General features: G+C 42.9%; 2 protein-coding genes and 2 non-coding genes across 4 annotated transcripts in view; 3 read left to right on the forward strand and 1 right to left on the reverse strand.

The window, feature by feature from the left end:
• Window positions 1–461: 461 nt before the first annotated feature.
• rpl3 (ribosomal protein L3) lies at window positions 462–4,875 on the forward strand. The gene is made up of 9 exons (XM_015975887.3): window positions 462–546; window positions 1,063–1,255; window positions 2,164–2,332; window positions 2,661–2,796; window positions 2,980–3,166; window positions 3,251–3,513; window positions 3,588–3,683; window positions 3,781–3,900; window positions 4,749–4,875. Exons 1-9 carry the CDS (start codon window positions 544–546, stop codon window positions 4,791–4,793), a joined length of 1,212 nt encoding a protein of 403 aa, XP_015831373.1. The 5' UTR covers window positions 462–543; the 3' UTR covers window positions 4,794–4,875.
• Window positions 2,828–2,920, forward strand: LOC129163531 (small nucleolar RNA U83B). The gene has a single exon (XR_008563393.1). It is a non-coding gene; the product is annotated as a small nucleolar RNA U83B (small nucleolar RNA).
• On the forward strand, window positions 4,542–4,675 carry LOC129163529 (small nucleolar RNA SNORA54). Its single transcript, XR_008563391.1, has one exon. It is a non-coding gene; the product is annotated as a small nucleolar RNA SNORA54 (small nucleolar RNA).
• A 9,176-nt stretch (window positions 4,876–14,051) lies between the features above and the next one.
• Window positions 14,052–18,745, reverse strand: part of cacng2a (calcium channel, voltage-dependent, gamma subunit 2a) — a 119,836-nt gene continuing 115,142 nt past the window's right edge. Inside the window, exons 3-4 of the mRNA XM_015975895.3 lie at window positions 16,081–16,221; window positions 14,052–14,725 (exon numbers count right to left, since the gene is read on the reverse strand). Of these exons, the coding sequence (XP_015831381.1) occupies window positions 14,190–14,725; window positions 16,081–16,221 (677 nt within the window). The 3' untranslated portion in view covers window positions 14,052–14,189. The remainder of the gene's footprint in view (window positions 14,726–16,080; window positions 16,222–18,745) is intronic.

Raw genomic sequence — 18,745 nt, forward strand, 5'->3', positions numbered from 1 at the left:
AGAAAGATGTATGTGAATGTGTTTGTTTTATATGATTTAAGTTTTAATAAAATGTTAAAACATGTTCTCATGCAACAAGTGATTTGTTTTCAGAAGCAAATATTTTAAATGTACATTTTGTTCAGTATATCACAATCTATTAAATCACTATTATTAGTAAAGTGGGCTTTGAAGTTGAACATCAATTAATGAGAACTCCAACCCAATTTTAGACATAGATTAGAAATTCTTTAATGTTGAAAAGAGAATAGGTTAATTCTGTTGGAACTGGTTTTAATCTGTTATGCCAAACTGTAAAACACGTTAACTAAAAGAATAAACGTACTGTTATAATCTGAAAGATGATACATTTAGTGGAACTCGTAACTACATCTTATAAATTTAAGGAACAGCGACATTTAGTGGATATTACATTTATTACACCCATAAGGAGGAGGAGGGACTTCTCTATTAGTACTCACGCTGGTTCTCGCGATATTTCCCTGACCTTAAATACGAAGTTAACCCTCGTTGAAGGCCTCTTTCAATCGGACTGGAGACAAAATGGTGAGTTGACGGCTTTACTGTGGTCAGCGGTTTCTTAGCAAGAATCCATTCATTATCATAGTCATCCGTTATATATAACTCATTTAGATTAGATAAACTCAGTTGTTTTATGTTCACAGAAAGAACTACGCAGACATTTCAAAGCGTTTGAGTCTGAAATTGTATTTTTAGGGATGCATGCTAGGCAACGCTGGTGACTCCAGGTCCAAAATGGCTGCTGAAACCAGGCCGATTCCTATTTTGCTTTAGCTGTGAAACAGTTGCCAATAGCTTTTCTGATTCATTAAGTAGAACTCTGTGAATTATTCTACAGTGTTATACGATCCAGATTATGCTGCTCAATGTGCTGCTCGTGTCATGGCGGTGGTCACCAGTTCATCTGTTTCCTTCATATTTGAGTGACTTTAACTACTTTGTCAAACGTTGATTAAAAACGTTATCCTGTCACCAGAAGGTGAACGTTGATTAAAAACGTTATCCTGTCACCAGAAGGTAACTGAATGTTTCGTTTCACAGTCTCACCGTAAGTTTTCAGCTCCACGACACGGCTCACTCGGTTTCCTGCCCCGCAAGAGGAGCCGTCGTCACCGGGGTAAGGCTAAGAGCTTCCCCAAGGATGACCCCAGCAAGCCCGTACACCTGACCGCCTTCCTGGGCTACAAGGCCGGCATGACCCATATTGTCCGTGAGGTCGATAGGCCTGGCTCAAGTAAGTATAAGAACCCAATTAATATAGTATTGAGACGTTTCTAATTACTGACTCAAGATACCCCTCTTTATGTGTGTGTCTAGTTATAAACGTGTCTGCAGGCGTGTTTCCAATTATCAGAACTTCAGGGGAAATTAATGCCCCTGTCCTCTCTGCTGTTGTCTCCATACACATACAGCCTTTCAAGGGCTTCACTGAGTGCCAAAAAGCATCTGCAGTAATATTAATGACGTTTATTCAGGAGAAGAGAAGGTGCACGATGTAAAATGTGGCATTCAATGACTGGAAGAAGTTATTTTTTTAAACAGTACTCTTGAGACCACAAACCCCGTAAATTTGTTGGAGAATTCTGCGGTGTTTATCGATATTAAGAGCTTAATAGCACTTTTAACTTTTAAGGCGGTGCGATCAGTGCTTATTTCCTTTCTTAGATTCTGCTTAACAAGCCGCTCCTAATGCCCGTTGTTTTGGAAAGTGTCTGCGGGTGTAATTTCCAACCAAGTTGCAACTGATCTGTGCATTAAGTTTTTCTTAGCTGCTCCAGTGGTCCATTCTAGTAACTACAACTCTTCAGGTGGTCCAAAAGTTCCAGAAAATGGCTGTTTGATTGGCCTGGTGACACGTGCATGCTGGAAAATTCCTATAAATTAAACTCGAAATGTAATTGTAACACTCCTTTAGAAGTATGTTACTGCTTACTGCATAGTCTTTGACCTGCTCTTATAATTAAAATTCTGGTGCAAATGATTTCTGCCTGTGATGAGACTCTCGACGGGCGGACTGAATGGGTTTTCACCCTCCTTGCTGAATGTCGAGAACTGAGCGCAGTTAAAACCTTGACCATGGGAGCAGAATCTGCTTCTGTAACAAGCTGTGGGTAACTGTAATTCCCTTTCTTTGTCACACAGAGGTGAACAAGAAGGAAGTGGTCGAGGCTGTGACCATTGTAGAGACTCCTCCCATGATTGTGGTTGGAGTTGTAGGCTACGTCAACACCCCCCGCGGGCTGCGATCCTTCAAGACCATCTTCGCTGAGCATATCAGCGATGAGTGCAAGCGTCGGTTCTACAAGAACTGGTGAGTTGGAATGCAGAATTTAAAGTTGATCCCTGCACGTTGAAGCATGTTAGTTGCCAGCAAATACGAAGCAGAATCACATTTTCACTGAGCAAGTAACGTTGCGGTGGCAGCTCCGCTCGGGTGCCGCAGGCCCTGATGAGCTCCAGGCTCCTCTGGCCAGTGGAAAGAGCTTCTTAGAAACTGTGCCATGAGCCAAAATCTTCTAGCTGACGAGGCCTCCCCCATCTGAGATGGAAAGGCTCGCAGCTGTGCACTGTGTTCTTCCGCTGGCCCAGCAGGGTCATGAGGGACCCGTGCCAACCGCTGTAATGCTTGCTGCTCTCAGGTACAAGTCTAAGAAGAAGGCTTTCACCAAATACTGCAAGAAGTGGCAAGATGATGAAGGCAAGAAACAGCTGGAGAAAGACTTTTCTGCCATGAAGAAGTACTGCCAGGTCATCAGGGTCATCGCCCACACACAGGTTGGTAAGCTTTGTGTTAATGGTGGCTGTTTACTGTCGGTGATGAGACCACGGAACTAGCGTCAGGCATGGCGCCTGATACTTATGAGGAATTCTTCCATGCTGCCTTCCTTCTGAGACCTCGCAGCTACACCTGTTGTGCTTTTGTTTGTAGTCTGTTCTGACATTTACGTTTCTGTGCAGATGCGTCTACTGCCCTTAAGGCAGAAGAAGTCTCACCTCATGGAGGTGCAGCTGAACGGAGGCACCATCTCTGATAAGGTGGACTGGGCCCGCGAGAAGCTTGAGCAGGCCGTTCCCGTCAATACAGTTTTCACCCAGGATGAGATGATTGACGTCATTGGTGTTACAAAGGGTCATGGGTACAAAGGTAAGTTCTTTTTTTTTTTTTTTGCGTGCCTCATTACAGGACACTGTTGCAGGATTTTATTGACATTTTTTATTTTTCTCCTAGGTGTCACCAGCCGTTGGCACACAAAGAAACTTCCACGTAAAACTCATCGTGGGTTGCGTAAGGTGGCTTGTATTGGTGCCTGGCATCCGGCCCGTGTGGCGTTTTCTGTGGCCCGTGCGGGTCAGAAAGGTTACCATCATCGTACAGAGATCAACAAGAAGATCTACAAGATTGGCCAGGGCTACCACTCCAAGGATGGGAAGGTTATCAAGAACAATGCCTCCACAGAGTATGATCTGACCAACAAGAGCATCAACCCCCTGGTATGAGGCCCACATGCATACATAGTGTAAATTGACCTTCAACCCCAGAGTGGCTGATTTGAGTTTTATGACAGGGTGGATTTGTCCACTATGGAGAAGTGTCAAACGACTTTGTCATGGTGAAGGGCTGCGTTGTGGGAACCAAGAAGAGGGTGCTGACCCTGCGCAAGGTGAGGCAAAATAGAACGTAGTCAAGCATTATTGATGCAACAATGAGGAGACTTGTGTTGTGCTGGTAGAGATTTTAAAATGTTGTTTTCCCTTCAGTCTCTGCTTGTGCAGACCAGCCGTCGTGCTCTGGAGAAGATCGACCTCAAGTTCATTGATACCACTTCCAAGTTTGGTCACGGTCGCTTCCAGACTGTGGAAGAGAAGAAGGCCTTCATGGTAAGGCTCCTTAAAGTGATAGTAGAATAGTGCTGGTCAGTTCACAACAGGCCAACATAGGGCTGCACAATATTGGGAAATCCTGCAATAACAGCAATTGTTGTTGTGATGACGATGTTACTTGCGATAAATAAATAACTCAAGAACAAAAATGATCAAAAACAAAGAAATTAAAAAATGACAAATTATAAAAATAAAAGCCCAATGTAAGGAAAGGGAAAAGAAAATGTACAAGAAAGCAATCCGTGGATCCCAGGGAAAAGCAGGATCAACAGAAAGAGCAGAACAAATCTAACTGGGGGGGGGGGGGGGGGGGGGTGCTAGCCATCAAAATGAAGTGCTGCCACCTCGGGGGCGGGCATCTAACCATCAAAACCCTCATGCTTCTGTTGGGAAGAATGCATTGTGTAACAAAGATTTGAGCTAACCATTCATTGCGATATTTACCTGTTCTTTGCGACATGCATATCGGGCATTCTGATTGCGATAATATAATTGCGATATATTTTGCAGCCCTCGGCCAACATTTAGAAATTAAATTAATCAGATCTTTTTTTCGATCTTCCGCTGTATTTCACCTGATGAAGACGAGCTGTAATGACGCAGCCATGAGTAGTAAGACGTTCCCAGATTAGTGTCGTGTGCACTGTTCGTAACCTGGTTCAGCTGACCGTGTGAACTCTGGGTTCCATTCCAGTGCTACAGTGATCTCCAGTGAGGCAGGGGAGCAGTGCCCCTTTTGTGCTGGCTCCCTGTTCACTCTCTGGGAACACGTCTGCTGCTCTGAGCCAACCGCTCTCTGTGTAGGAATTACTCAACTTATGGTCTTGTATTCTTTTCTTCCACAGGGACCACTCAAGAAGGACCGCATTGCCAAGGAAGAGACTGTTTAAAGTCTCAAACATCAGACCATGTCTCTGCGCTGTCGTCTCCTGTTTTGCAGAGTTGTTTAATAAATAAAAAAGCTCAAGCTTGTCTTTTTTTTTTTTTCTCAAACACCCCAGCTCTGCTTGTGTTCAGACCTCTAACCTGAATTTATTCATTTTTGGCTACTGTTAAATTCACATCAAAGTGGTTTTCCGTTTGAAGATGGTTAATTTGAAGGATCAAGAATAGTAACAGAATTCCATAGTCAAATATTCACCCATTGTCTGTGAGAATGTGAGAGTTGGTGATTAAAACATTTTAAAGGGATACAACTTTGAAGTGTTTGACACAACGTGAAGGGTGAGTCAGGTGGTTTGCACCAATTACAAAGCCCAACTTTGACTCACTGCCTTTGACTCACTGCCTTATTGAAAGACTAAAGATAATTTCCATAGAGTTGTGTTAACGGCAGCTGAAAAGGTTGCCGTCAGCGGTGATGAAAGCAGCCACCTATGCAGAACTGGACAGAGTTAAGCCAACATTGCATGTTTTCAACTGGCTATGTGTCCTTGAGCTGTAAAGGTTTACATTTGGCTGACTGCAAAAATTGTGCAGTCACAGGATGGCAATTAAGCTCCAACATCTGAATCATCACTGCCAAAACTAAAACCTCTTCAGCAGGTAATGAGGAAGACCCTGAGAGGGCTCTACAGGCCAGTTGGGTGCCCTTCTAAACCCCCTGCTGAGATGAGTCTACATAAAATTCAGCACTTCTCGCAAAAATTAGGATTGTACATCTTGAGGCTTTCCCCCACCTGGTGCTCAGGGAGTTGAAGGACACTGGTTCTCTGTAGAGATGAATTTTAAGATTGACATATTTTCTACCAAAGCAGTTCTGCAGTGAGGAGGGTTCTATGAAGGACAGTGGGATAAAAGCCTTATGTGTTGAAGCATCAGGGTGAAGGCCAGAGGACAGTCATGGAGATAGCTCCACTGTTGCATAACTGCCTCCAGAGACCGACCCCTGCCCTGCTGCAGCTTTACATAACACACCCACCGCCCTGCTCAATGCAACATATCTCCAGAGTTGGGCCTCATTAATTCAGGTGTGGTTCGGATTCCTGGCAGGTGCTCCAGCAGCACTTTCCAGTCTGCTGGTCCATTCCTCTATTTAACCAGATGGGTCGATGGAGAACTCATTTCCATTGATCTGGCCAAGAGGCAGCGGCAACAGACAGTTAGCTTTACACCAAAGTAAAATATAAAAATAAAACAGACAAGACAAAGGATTGTTCACATATATACATATATGTTCAATCAATCAAAACAAAGTAATCTAAGTACTCAGAAGCAGACACATTAATCAGAAACTGACTGCAGTGAATTATTGAAGGTAGATAATGGAATGTAGGTGGTGAGCTTCAGTGATGTTTGCAGCTCATTCCAGTCGTTGGAAGCAGCAAACGAATGAAGAGTGGCAAAAGGAGGTGCGAGCTTTGGGAATGACCATAGAGATTCAGTTACTGGAGCAGAGATGTGACGGGGTTCTACCGACGATGGTTTTGTGTATGAACTGATACCGACGTAACAACCTTGCCAGAATGGAGTGATGGCCAGTTAGTGAGTACAGATCACAATGATGAGTAGTGAAAGGGGCACCAGTGACTAAACAGATTGCAGAGTGATAAATGTCATCGAATTTATGACGAAGTTTTTTGGAAGCAGTCCTATAAATGATGTCACTGTAATCTAAGATGGGAAGGATCGTCATTTTGACCAAGGATTGCTTTGCAGAGCGAGTAAAGGATCATCTCACAGCAGCTCTCATCAGAACCAGATTACTGATGCAGGGGTGCCTGAGATGACACTAAGGTGGGGTTTGCTTCTTTTGCAACTGTGTTGCTCAATAAAAATGCCAATTTTTTTTTTTTTTTTTTTTTTGCAAATTCTCAATTTGATGAGTCTTTGGGACAAAAGAGTTTGTGTTCATGATGAGACGGCAAGCTGCCACATCTCCCCTAGCTTGTGTGTCTGGGTCTACGGTCCGGATCCATTTTGCACAGCTCTTCCTGTCTGGGTTTGTTGTGGGTTTATGGCACTGGATTGTTTAGGAGTTATTCAAATGTTGTTTTGGGTTTGTTTACAAATCTATTCCCTCTTGAATTGTTTCTGCCATTTTATTAAATCATTTGTAGTACTTCTTTCCTTGAACATTACTCCACAGTTTTTATATCCTTTATTTGTTGGGTTGGGATGATATCTCTTTTGATGTTGTGTCTAGCCTGTCTTGTTTTATGTTTTGTGCTCTTTGTAGCTGTTTCATAAATATATTTTCACAGTTTTGCCTCAGTCTTATGATCACTTGATTGTTATGCAGGGGCTTGGAGTACATTTCTGATCAGGCTGCATGACAACATACAAAAGCAAGTGTTTGCATGGAGTGACTTCCACTTTAATCCTGTACAGTCCAGTAAAGAACGAGGCCTTGATTCTGTGAGAATTCCTTTCAAATGAGTCCACGTTCGTGCATTTGTGTGTGCCTCCATGCAGCGGAGCCTCCAGTCCAGTGCTGTGGTAGCAGCTGTTGTTAGTGGGACAGCAGCCAGGTAACCAGGGTGCATGCTGGGACAGCAGAAATCACAGCCAAGCCTTTGATTCATGTGAATCCGTGTGAGAGTGTTGGTGTGTGGGTCTGTGTTGCATCAGCGTCGTTGTCCGGCTGGCACCGAGTCAGCAGCGGGCCATCCTGCAGCGTGAGCGAAGAGGCTGGGTGGTGTGATGGTGTGGAGTCTGACATGAGGACAGGTTCTCCTAGGGGACTAACACACACTCAGGACCATTATCAGAACGCAAGCCCGCAGGCAACAACTGTGGCCTGTAGCTTTTAGCTTGGCAACTATCTGGAGCCATTTTGTTCCTATAAAATATCTGCAATTCAAAATCTGTTTGATACATGAAAATTTGCTACAATTACAAAGGATCTGTTACCCAAAAGATGACGTTTACATGGCAAAATGTAGCCTAAAAATATGCTGAAATGAGCAATGTAATTTCTACTCTGGAGTTATGTTTGCTCTGTTTCAAATGCGTTTATTTTGGCATCATTTATAGAAAACATATATGCCATTTAGTGTTGGAGTCATTATAATAAGAAAAGGAGCTGCAGTCCTGTGGAGTGTTCCACCACACTCACCAGAACTCTCCGTCTTCTATATCTCCTGAAAACCTTCACTCCCAGGACGCATCACCTGGATGTGGTTATTGGCTTAAACGCCCTACATCTGGAGAATCATTTTGTTTATTTTTATGCCCAAAAAACCAAGACGAGGAAAAATATCATTTCTGAATCTATTTGCCTGCGCATACATGTTTAAAACATGAAATCTGGCTTTTATTAGTGAAAGATCTCAAAACCCCAATCGGCCCCAACCAAAGCGGTTTGGCATCAGAGCTGTGGATCTCTGCAGGCGATGCTGAATCTGAGTGTTTTTCTGGGGCCGTTCAGACTGCAGCTCCTGCACCTCTGCACCGTGGCATCAGTATTCCAGGCCCGTTCATGGACACAGCGTTCCCTGAGCTGATGGAGACAGCAGCAGCAGCAGCATCCCATCAGACCACCAGAGGGCGGAGCACTGCACTTCATTTGCTTCATGCATCCACTCTGTGAGCTGTAGCCTACTTTGATTCCTCCTCTTTATCTCATTTTTAATAACGGTTCACTATTCTGAGCTGGCTTCAAAAGCTTCAGATGATCTGTCAAATAGGAGTAACAGCTGAGGCTGACTCCCTGCTCCGCACAGGTGCATGTGCACAAACGAAGCTGCTTATGTCAGCAGTAGGGACTATATGAAAATGTCATTTCTGACCATATCTGCCCTAATGAAGCTTTACTTTTTAATCTGCAGGACTGTGTTTGCAGCTTTGTGTTGCCACTCAACTTTAAAATCCCAAAAAATAACTCAGAGGGAGCGCAGTCGGGACCTTTTCTCTGGTCAGTGCAAACAGCAGCACACACACAAGCTTGCACATGCAGATTCAGTGCTTGCATGCTCTCTGAGACAAAAATAAAATCCACAATTTTCTGCATATTGCATTCATTTTTAGAGCAGTTAACCTCAGTGAGTGACTGCAGAAAGTTATAACACTTCTCTGCAACTTTTGGGTGGTGCAGCTCCCCGGGGTGCCCGTCCCAGAGCGCGGTCCCGTAAGGTCACAGAGTGGTTTGATGTGAGATTATAACGTTGCAGCCTGCTACTGCCTCACTCTGATTGTTTGCCCTTAATATTCCCAGCCAAGGAAGCAGGACCTCATCTCCTCACTGCCTCCTTCCAGTGGACCCCCCCCCCCCCCTTCCACATTTCTGATCACCACAGCAGAAACAGCAGAGCGAGGAGGAACAAAGAGCAGGGGTTAAATGATGAAGAGCAGGTTAAAACTCCAAACTAACAAGATTATCACACTTGTTTTATACAGTCTTTTGCTTGCAAAGAAGAGAAAAAAGTCGACACATTTTGAACTTAGATGGCGGTCCAACATAATTGCTACGTTAAATTATCCCAATTTAAACAATTAAAGGCCGAGGGCCTTGCTAGTCGAGAATCTCTTCATTTTGGGGTTTTTCCTCATAATATCAGTGATAGACGATCAATCACTGGAGTCAGGATTATCTAATCTACTTTTAGAAATGGTTAACGTCACATTCTGAAATGTGCATAATTATTTGAAGTCTTAGGCTAACTACGGTAAGCCTACTGCAAAAGAAATCTCTAAATGATACTTTTATTGTGGCGGGAGCTCAGGAGGAGTCTGGCTGATGAATCTGCAGTAAATGACGCAAAATTTAAAATGGTCATAAAATGTAATTTAACAGATAATTTTTCAGTCACACATTTCTTTTTTACATTTAAACATAAACATTTTTACTTGTTGATGCGCGGTCTCACTTCTTATGAGGAGATTCGGAACATTTTATATGAGAGGAATGGCCTTTTCTGATTAAGAACAAAAAATTATTTTCTAAATATTTTTTGTAATAAAGTTATGTGCAAGCATTTATTTACTTTTGTTTTCTCACTAAGAGAGTATTGTATTCCTAAATTCTACCTTTTCCGTTCTTCTGTAAAAAAACAGAAGTTAAAATCGGTTCCCCGCACCCGCTTGTGGCCCACAGCTGAGCATTTGTCTCCATCTGCAAATGATGGGACATGATGAGATGTTGCCTCAAAAGCTGTAAGTAGACTTTAGATTGTGGAGAGGAAGTTCTCAGGGGGAAAAAGAAAAACGTTTGTTTGAAAACATAAGAAATGGGACATTTAGACCGCTGCTTTGGGGTCAGGTGGTGTTTTGTGAGAACCGCTAACAATCAATCATCTTCTCTTTTTGTTCTTGTAAAATTATTTCTCCCGAGTTCTAAAAATAAAAACCACCTTGCACACATCTGTTAACTCATTCCTTTCTCGAATTTAAAGATTTAAATCACCAGGATCTTTTGTTGTTGTTAAAACCGTATTCTGAACTCTGGTTTTCACTTATTCCTGGGAATGATCTAAACTTGAAACAGGATGAAAAAAATAACTTTTTGTCTCACTTTGTGTACCAGCAGCATACCCTACGCACACAAACACACTCAGAGCCGGAGGAAAGCAATCCTTCTAGCCCTTTGGTGCATAATGGCCACTACAGTGGACAGGTACTCAAAATTGTTATTTATTTGTTTTTGCTATTAAGCACAGCTGTTAAAGACTTTATTGCATGTGAGCCCCTCCATTTGGACTTCAGTAAGCCAAGCCAACATATTTCATGCTCAGAATGCACGCTGTCCACTGAGGTGGACATGTAATAAATTATTTGTAAATTATAAAATTTTACAAAAAATATTTGTTGAAATTTGTTTCATTCACACCTAATGATGAATGAAAAAAATTGTTAAAAAAAATCATGGTTGAAGATTTCATAATTCATGCATCAAAGGGTTAGTGTGGTGGAGTAGAAAGGTGTTGGGTGTTCTCTTTGCAGGGAAACCTCCAACAACCAAAAAAAAAAAAAAAAAAAAAGAGGAAAAGTCCTGGCAGCGTTATTGCAAACCCATGTATCTCTCTTGAGAATTAAGTGTCCAAGAAAGCCAAGGTGGCTGACAAGCTGCTTGTTCTTAGGCTTTTCTCAGAGTACAAGAGAAATAAAGGAAGCTGATATATAAAAGCTGTTTCTGTGCAGCAGGAGTCGAAGCTCCCACATGCTTCCTCTTTTGCTCGAGTTAACTGAAAGAGAAGATGTTCTTGTTCTGCACATGCAGTAAACTCAGTTATTTGATGGCCAAAACTGATATTTCTGGATTACAGCTCCCAGTGGTCGATTAGAGCGCGTTATCATCACTTTACAACAGAAGGCTGAGGCCGTGATTTCAGCAGAGCATACAAGGTTTTATATCTGTCAGCTCAGCTTTTACTTTTACGAGTGTGTGAGGGCCGAGGCCAATATTTTAAGAGTTAACGCAACTTTTTCAAATTTCTGACAATATTCTTTTACTCTGTGTACTTTTCAAAACTAAAAGCACAACACACAAGCTGTTATAGTTAACATTTTAATTGTTAAAATTTTTACTTTAATGAATGAACCACATGATCTGCTCAGAGGGCCAAAAAAAATGTCAACTGATAACATCTACTCTATGTTTCCTGTAAAGTTTCTACCTGTGTGTCGCGGTTTGGGTTTTTTCAGAGGGAACAGTTACGTGGAGTTACTAGATTCAGTGTATCATCACTTATGCTTCCTGCAAAAGTCCATTTATTTCAGTTATTTAACTTAGACTGAGACCATGTTTGATATATCTGGTTTTGCATTTATTAGTTTCACTTTTTAGGTTGAATTACTGAAATAAATGTACTTTTGCACCATATTTAAACATTTTTAGTGTCACCTGCATTTTCAACAGGGCTTTGTTTCCATCAGAGCTGTGTGGTGGTGCAGTTGGCAATGGCATCTTATATCAAGGTCCATAGTTGGCAGCACTGGTTCTCCTGCAGCAGCCTATCTGCACAGAGCAAGCGCGTTCTGCCCACGAGTTAGATGCTAAATGGCCTGTATTTGATATAACGTCTTCTAGAGTCCTGGAACCCCCCCCCCCCAAGGCGCTTTAGAACATAATCAGTCATTCACCCATTCACACCCTGGTGGTGATGAGCTACGATGTAGCCACAGCTGCCCTGGGGCACACTGACCACCAGTCCCCCCGAACACTACCAGCAGCCAAGGTGGGTTAAGTTTCTTGCCCAAGGACACAACGACAGAGTGACTGGGGATCGAACCTGCAACCTTCCGATTACGGGGTGAACACTTAACTCTGGTGCCACCATCGAATTTTCTCTGGGTTATCTGATTTACTCACACAGATCAAAATCATGCTTGTTTTATAGGAGCCTCTACAAATTGTGCGAGTGAGTGTGACTAGATGTTTGTCTCTGTGTGGTCCTGTGATGGACTGGTGACCTGTCCAGGGTGTTCCCCACCTCTCACTCGATGGCTGCTGAAGATAGGCACTAGCTCTGTGTGACCTTACTGAGGATGAATATGTGGTAATAAGTGTGTTTGCATCAGGTCCCCTCATGCTGCTGTTCTACTCACATCTGCTCCAATTTGTAACTGTCTCAGCTGCACATACTCAGTAATTAACCCTAGTACACGTAGTCTCTAGTCTCCAAGTCTCATTGTCAAAAACAATTTCCTTCTCATCCCAAACATTATAAAACCAATGATCAATTAGAATAAATGTCAAATTTCTAGCCTATTTTCTTTTAAAAACCCATGTTTATTATTTAGGATTCACTTTTATTACATTGATGATGATCTGGAACATCTTTGCAGATATAAATAAGATTTAACAGACAGACTTAGCACCAAAACCCTGAAAAATAAGGGGGTGTTGTTGGGTAAAGTGTGTTAAAGACACGCAGAGAAACATGCTGATTTGTTCCCCCTTGGGTTTGTATTTTATTCATCAGGACTTGATGCATCCAAGTGTAGGATCATTCGGTTTTGGCACCTTTTAAGATTTCATTTTCGATTTGAACAACACATTAGAAATCAAAATAAACAAAAGAGATGACTAAGGCTGTGTGAGTTTTTAAAAAACAAAATAAAACACATACAGACATAGTTTTATATATTTATGAATGAATCAACCAAACCATTTAAAAAAGCTGTTTTGTTCCATGTAAATAGTTTGGTTTGGCTCACAAATGCAAAGAGAAAAATTCTGCTAAAAAAGAAAAGGGAAAAAAAACACAAAGACATTAATACTTTAAACTAGCGCCTTTTCCCCTTATAATTATTAACCTTTAAAACTTAAGCTCTCAAGAGCAGATCTGCTGTAATTTTATAGCATGCACTAAATTTCTGAAACTGAGTCATTTAGCTTTTCTTGTTCTATTTGATATTTATCTTGTTTTTAGTTTTGTGTCTGGCATCCTCTTCTTTTTCTTCCACTCTGCTTCTTTCTTTTTGTTTGGCAGAATCCTGTTTGGGGTCTTTGCCGGGTTCTGTTGAGGGGTTCTACAACTCCACCCCTCAAAAAGAAAGAGAACAGAGACTTAGAAAAAGGCGAGAAGGTTCTATTGAGAGAATAAATATTACTCTACTGTTGACTGTCAGCTGCTGTAATGCTGCTACCTGAAGAACCTACGCTAGTTCTTGACCTTCAAATTTAGAGATCAGAAATGTCTTTTCTCCCGTTGTCGGCAGCACTTGGTAGAGTTTTGTTCTTTTTTTGCTTTAGTAAAGTCTTATTAATGTAATAATTTTATTTATAAAAGTTTATATATATATATATATATATATATATATATATATATATATATATATATATATGTAGTACCTTTGTTAGAGATTACAGATTGGGGTACTTCATACTGAATCCCAAGCTGTAACAATTCACAGTTTTAATGCAAAAAACAAACAAACAAACAAACAAACAGACGAGTCAATAAAACAAAAAGGTTTAGAGTGGTGGGTTGGCTAAAGGGGAGCTTGACCTGTTCCTCCAACCAATGTTGTGGGGCAAAATTGTCAAACAAAAGGGCAATGAAATCATGGAACTGATTCCGAGTCTCATTAATGCCCCTCCCCCTTCAGAGCCCTGATCCTCCTAATCAAATCCTGTCCCAACAATGACAGATCTCACTTTCTCTGGAGAACCTGACCCATGCTCACTTTTCTGTCGTTCAATCCAGGAACACAGTAGACTCGATGAAACGCCTTCTCAGCGATGGTTATGAAAAAAGTCATGCAGCTGAACAATAAACAAACAAACAAACAAACAAACAAATGCTTATAACCATGGAAATCCAACTTCTCCAGGAGTGTACAGCGCACACGGGGTTCCTGGGTCTCCTGATCTCTGGTTGGCTTACAGGCCTGTGTAAACTTTCTCATACAGGCGTGGTGCGACGGTTCGCTGTGTTGGTGTGGCTCGAGTCTTTCATGTCCTTCTGGATACAGTTGTGGACTTGAAGGAAGTTGTGGTCCCTCTCAGAGTTGTAGGTGGCGGTGGGCGTTCCAGACGACTTGAGGGTGTCCCGGGGGAGTGTGTACATAGAGATCTCTGTGGATGGAAGCGCACTAAAGCCCTTGAGGCCCACTGGTGAGGTGTCGCGGGAATGTGATGGGTCTGTGGATCGGGAAGAGGACCGCGAACGGCGCCTATAGCGATAGCGGTAGCTGGGGATCCGCGTTATGGCCGAGCCTTGGAGGTAGTCGGCTGCGCGTGCCCCTATTCGCAGCTGTCGATGGCGGTCGATGAACATGTGCACGGCCAAGACGCCCACCATCTCAGCCATGATGAAAGATAGGGCACCAAAATAGAAGGACCAGCCATATGAATAGCTATTTTTCTTTGAGTCGCTTTTTGAAGGGTCCCCCGCGTTGGCTGATATGTACACGATGATCCCGATAATGTTGCTCAGACCTAATGGGTGGGAAGATGCAGGGTGGGCAGTGAACAGGAGAAGCAGGGTAAGTTTGGGTAAGGATCCATGGGAAGATGAAGGAATAAAAACAAGGAGAGAAGATTCAACATATCAGTTAAATTGAGCTCAGTTCATCACAGCCAGGTGTACACTGTGCAATTTTTTGACTGATTTGAGCCGCTTTTCCTCTCGTGTGAGAATCTTTGAGGTTGGGGTGAGCTTCTGTTGTACATCGGGTAGTATACAAAGGGTAACGAGAACGATTAACACCTCACGACCAGCTCCCCATCAGCAATCGTGTGGTCGCACGTATATCAAACATGTTATGACACTGTTGAAGCAGAGCCGCGGCCCAAACCAGAACCGCACACACAGCGCGTGTGTCAACACGGTTCGCCAGCCATTTTCATATCAACGCATGTCGTTTCTTCATGTTTTTACACGTTTCTCCACACATAACGACAAAGATTGTCAAGAAAGTGTGTCTGCCGTGTTTAGATCAAATTAAACTGATCCCAAAACATTGTTCTTTCTTTCTTTTGTCTTCCTCCTCCAACTCCCATAAACCCCTGTGTGTCCTCCTACGGCAAGCCCGAAGGACAACAGACATAAATGAAAACACAACAGCCTCCGTGTCTTCTGAGTTTTTAGACTTGAAGGTCCGACGTGTTGCTACCAGATGTACAGCGCGAGCAGTCAGGCTGAATCTGAGAACTGGGTCGTATAATGTGAGAACATGACTCGTGAGATTTGCTCTGCAAGTTGGAGCTGGAGCTGAAAGCTACGGGTAAAAAAGTCGCACAGTGTATGCCTGGCTTAATATATCGTACATTCTGAGCTCTGATTGGCATTCTGTTCCAAAGGCATCAATTCATCAACTCCCCAGCCAACACTAGCCTTAATCTTCAAACTTGCAACAAGAAATAGGATAGCTGCATGTTTTAACCACAGGAGCTTATTATCCTCCAGCATGTATGATATAATTGCTTTGTTCAATCACAGACAATAAAAAATTTTACATGCATTGAAAGATGGAGAGAATCTGTGTCAGGGACAACATATTTTTAGAGATAAATCCCAAAGGGCAACTTTTAGCCCAGCAACTAAATCAAGAGAAAATACTAGAATACAAAAAAGTTGTTTTATAGCTGCAGAAATGGATAGAATTAATTTCTGAAGAAATTTAAGCAGAAAAAGTTGAGATGCAAATTAAAAAAATCCAGGTTGGAGCAGTTTTATTATTTTTTTTGGAGAATTGTTACATTCAGCTACCAGATAAATCAACAACATTGTCACGTTAACCTCAACCATTACAAACAGATGGTGTGTCTTGTTTAATTGCTCTTAGCCTCACCTGCAGACACAAAGAAGATCCCTGCACTGAGGATGATGTTGTGGCGTGACTTGTAGAACTCACTGGCAGCTATACACAAGCCTCCCATAAAAAGTAGGATGACACTGAGGATGGGGAAGATGCTGGAGGCTCGCACCGCACCTGGGAGTCAACAGAAGACATAAGTGATGCAAAGGTAGGACAGAAATAGGTGAAAGCAGTGAGAGATGTGACGTGGTTTCACACAGACGAGAGACAACAAAGCAACAGGCAGTGACAATCAAAAACACAAAAGCACATTTGGGTTTGTTTCAGCATCTGGTCCTTGCAGGTGAGCAAATCCTAATCAACACCCCACCAGGCTTGTGAAAGACTCCATCAACACTGTCTAGTGAGTGTGTATCCCCACAGCAAGACAGTTACCCGGCCTTATGTAATCACTCCGTTAGAGTCTTGTTCTGAACATTTCCCCACCAACCACAGAGGTAACGGGTTGCTTTGAATGGAACTTTGTGTGAAAAACAGTCAACGAGAATTGCTTTAAGGCTCTGGAGTGTTTCTCAGCCAGACTGCAGTGCAGAGGAATGCAGCCGGTGTCCTTGAAACAAAACAGCACCGTCACAGCCAATTATCCAGAAGCAGTAACTGGAAGTGGGGTTTGACGTTACGGTAGAGGTCAAACTAGGGTCAGAAGGTGACTGCACCGCATCCTGAGGTGTCAGGTGAAATCAGTGTCATGATCAAGTTTGAGACACGAACCGTCATTTGAGTCTTGCGGGAAAAACTATGAGAAAGTGCCCCACACGGTCACCTTCTGCCATTCTCTCCACTCTTTCCTGCTTAACATGCACACTTAAACTTTCATCAGGCTAGTTAATTTTTCACCACTTCACCTCATCTCCCCATGTGCTTGCTGCCTCAGCACTTTTCTCAGCTTCTCCCCAAAGTGCTGACACGGGGCTGGGTGGCTCACTGCTGAACTTGGCTGCTTGTGCCTCCACAGGGATCAGCTGGGGGTCCCTATGGCCCATCTGGCTGCCTACCTGCTGACATTCATCACTTCCTCCACCCCCCTATTGCTCTTTATCCTGGATTTCATTATCTCAAGAATCTTAAGTCTTTGTGGCGGCTGAACGAAAGTCACCCTGAGCCCACGGGCAGCTGGCAAGCAGCAGTTACCAGCTGGTAAAAGCCATATTTGGCTGAGTACTCGTTCCATATTGGGTTCTGACCATCACCAAATTAAGTGACCAGCGATACGCCAATGCTGTTTGGGATTTTTATGTTCGATTGTGTTGGTACACCAAGACCATTTACCAAAAATGTTCTGGTTCCCAGATAAATGATAAATCAAGCATTTACTGAATGGCTAAGACCACATTGCATTCTTGTCTGGTGCAAAACTCTGCTGCCAGACTACGAGGGCCACTCAACAAAACGACCTGGAAGCGTGAGGTCTGGACCTGTGGTGGGGGAGGGGTGCTGCTGCTGCTGCATCATCAGATGGGAGGGTGGGGGTGGGGTGTGTGTGTGTGTGTGTGTGTGTGTGGGGGGGGGGGGGGCTTGTGGTTCTGCAGGGGGAGCTATTGAGGCGCCTATTGAGTACCGGTGCTCCATAGGATCCAGTTCGAAATCCTGGTCCTTACTTTTAGAGCGTTACATGGTCAAGCGCCTGGCTATATCACTGATCTACTGACAGTTCACAACTACGTTGAATCTCTTAGATTCTCAGACCAGCGGCTACTAGTAGTGTCCCAAACTTGGTTTAAGACCAGATGTGATCAGGCCTTTCAGGCAGTGGCCTCCTCACTTTGAAATGCTTTACCCCAGACCCTGTGCTCTTTAACCACTGTTGAGCCTTTTATTGGCATTGGCCAGATTCAGCATTAAAATGGTGGAAATTCAGTTTAAACTCACTCCAACACGTAGAACGCGGTAGCTGCTGTTGCTAGTATTGTGAATAACCGTTTTGTTTATTTTTGTGCTCTTAATTATCACAGAAAATTGCGTTTACAGCTGCAGTAAAAGGTCTTTGCCACGTCCGTGTCCTACACAAATTTTTGAATAACATAGGTTTCATCTAAAATAATAACCTAAATCCATCTGGAACCGCACCGGTACTTCTGGACTCTAGATGAGTCCCGTTAGCATGACTGCAGCAACACTGCTAACAGTGTTAGCTCCGATAAGGAAAAAAACAAGTCATGTGATATAATCCAAAAGATGATCCCCATATTTCAACAATAAATCCTCCGTGGATTGGTGGAACCTCTGTGCCATCCTGGATTAGTGCAAACAACGAGTCAAACTAATGAGTTACTCCAGCAGCAGGAAGATTTATTCTGGTAAGCTATTGGTTAAAGATTTTCCGGAGTGATCAACATATACTCGCAGCAGTAAAATTGTCAGCACATTATTTAATTTATCTGTAGATAACTGAATTATATTGGGACAGCTGAGAACTTATCAGCTCAGAGCTCCTGGTGGAAGAGCTACGAGCACAGAAATGAAATATTTAACAAAAGTAAATTGTGTTAAGGAATTTTGTCATGAAGGGTCCGGTGCAATGTGGATCGGGTGGCAGACCAAGGCGGGAGCCTTGGCGGTCTGATTCCCGTACAAGAAAACTGGTTTATGGGACATGGAACGTCACCTCTCTGGCGGGGAAGGAGCAGGAGCTTGTGGC

This window comes from Nothobranchius furzeri, chromosome 5 (genome assembly GCF_043380555.1).
Source record: "Nothobranchius furzeri strain GRZ-AD chromosome 5, NfurGRZ-RIMD1, whole genome shotgun sequence".
Taxonomy (NCBI): domain Eukaryota; kingdom Metazoa; phylum Chordata; class Actinopteri; order Cyprinodontiformes; family Nothobranchiidae; genus Nothobranchius; species Nothobranchius furzeri.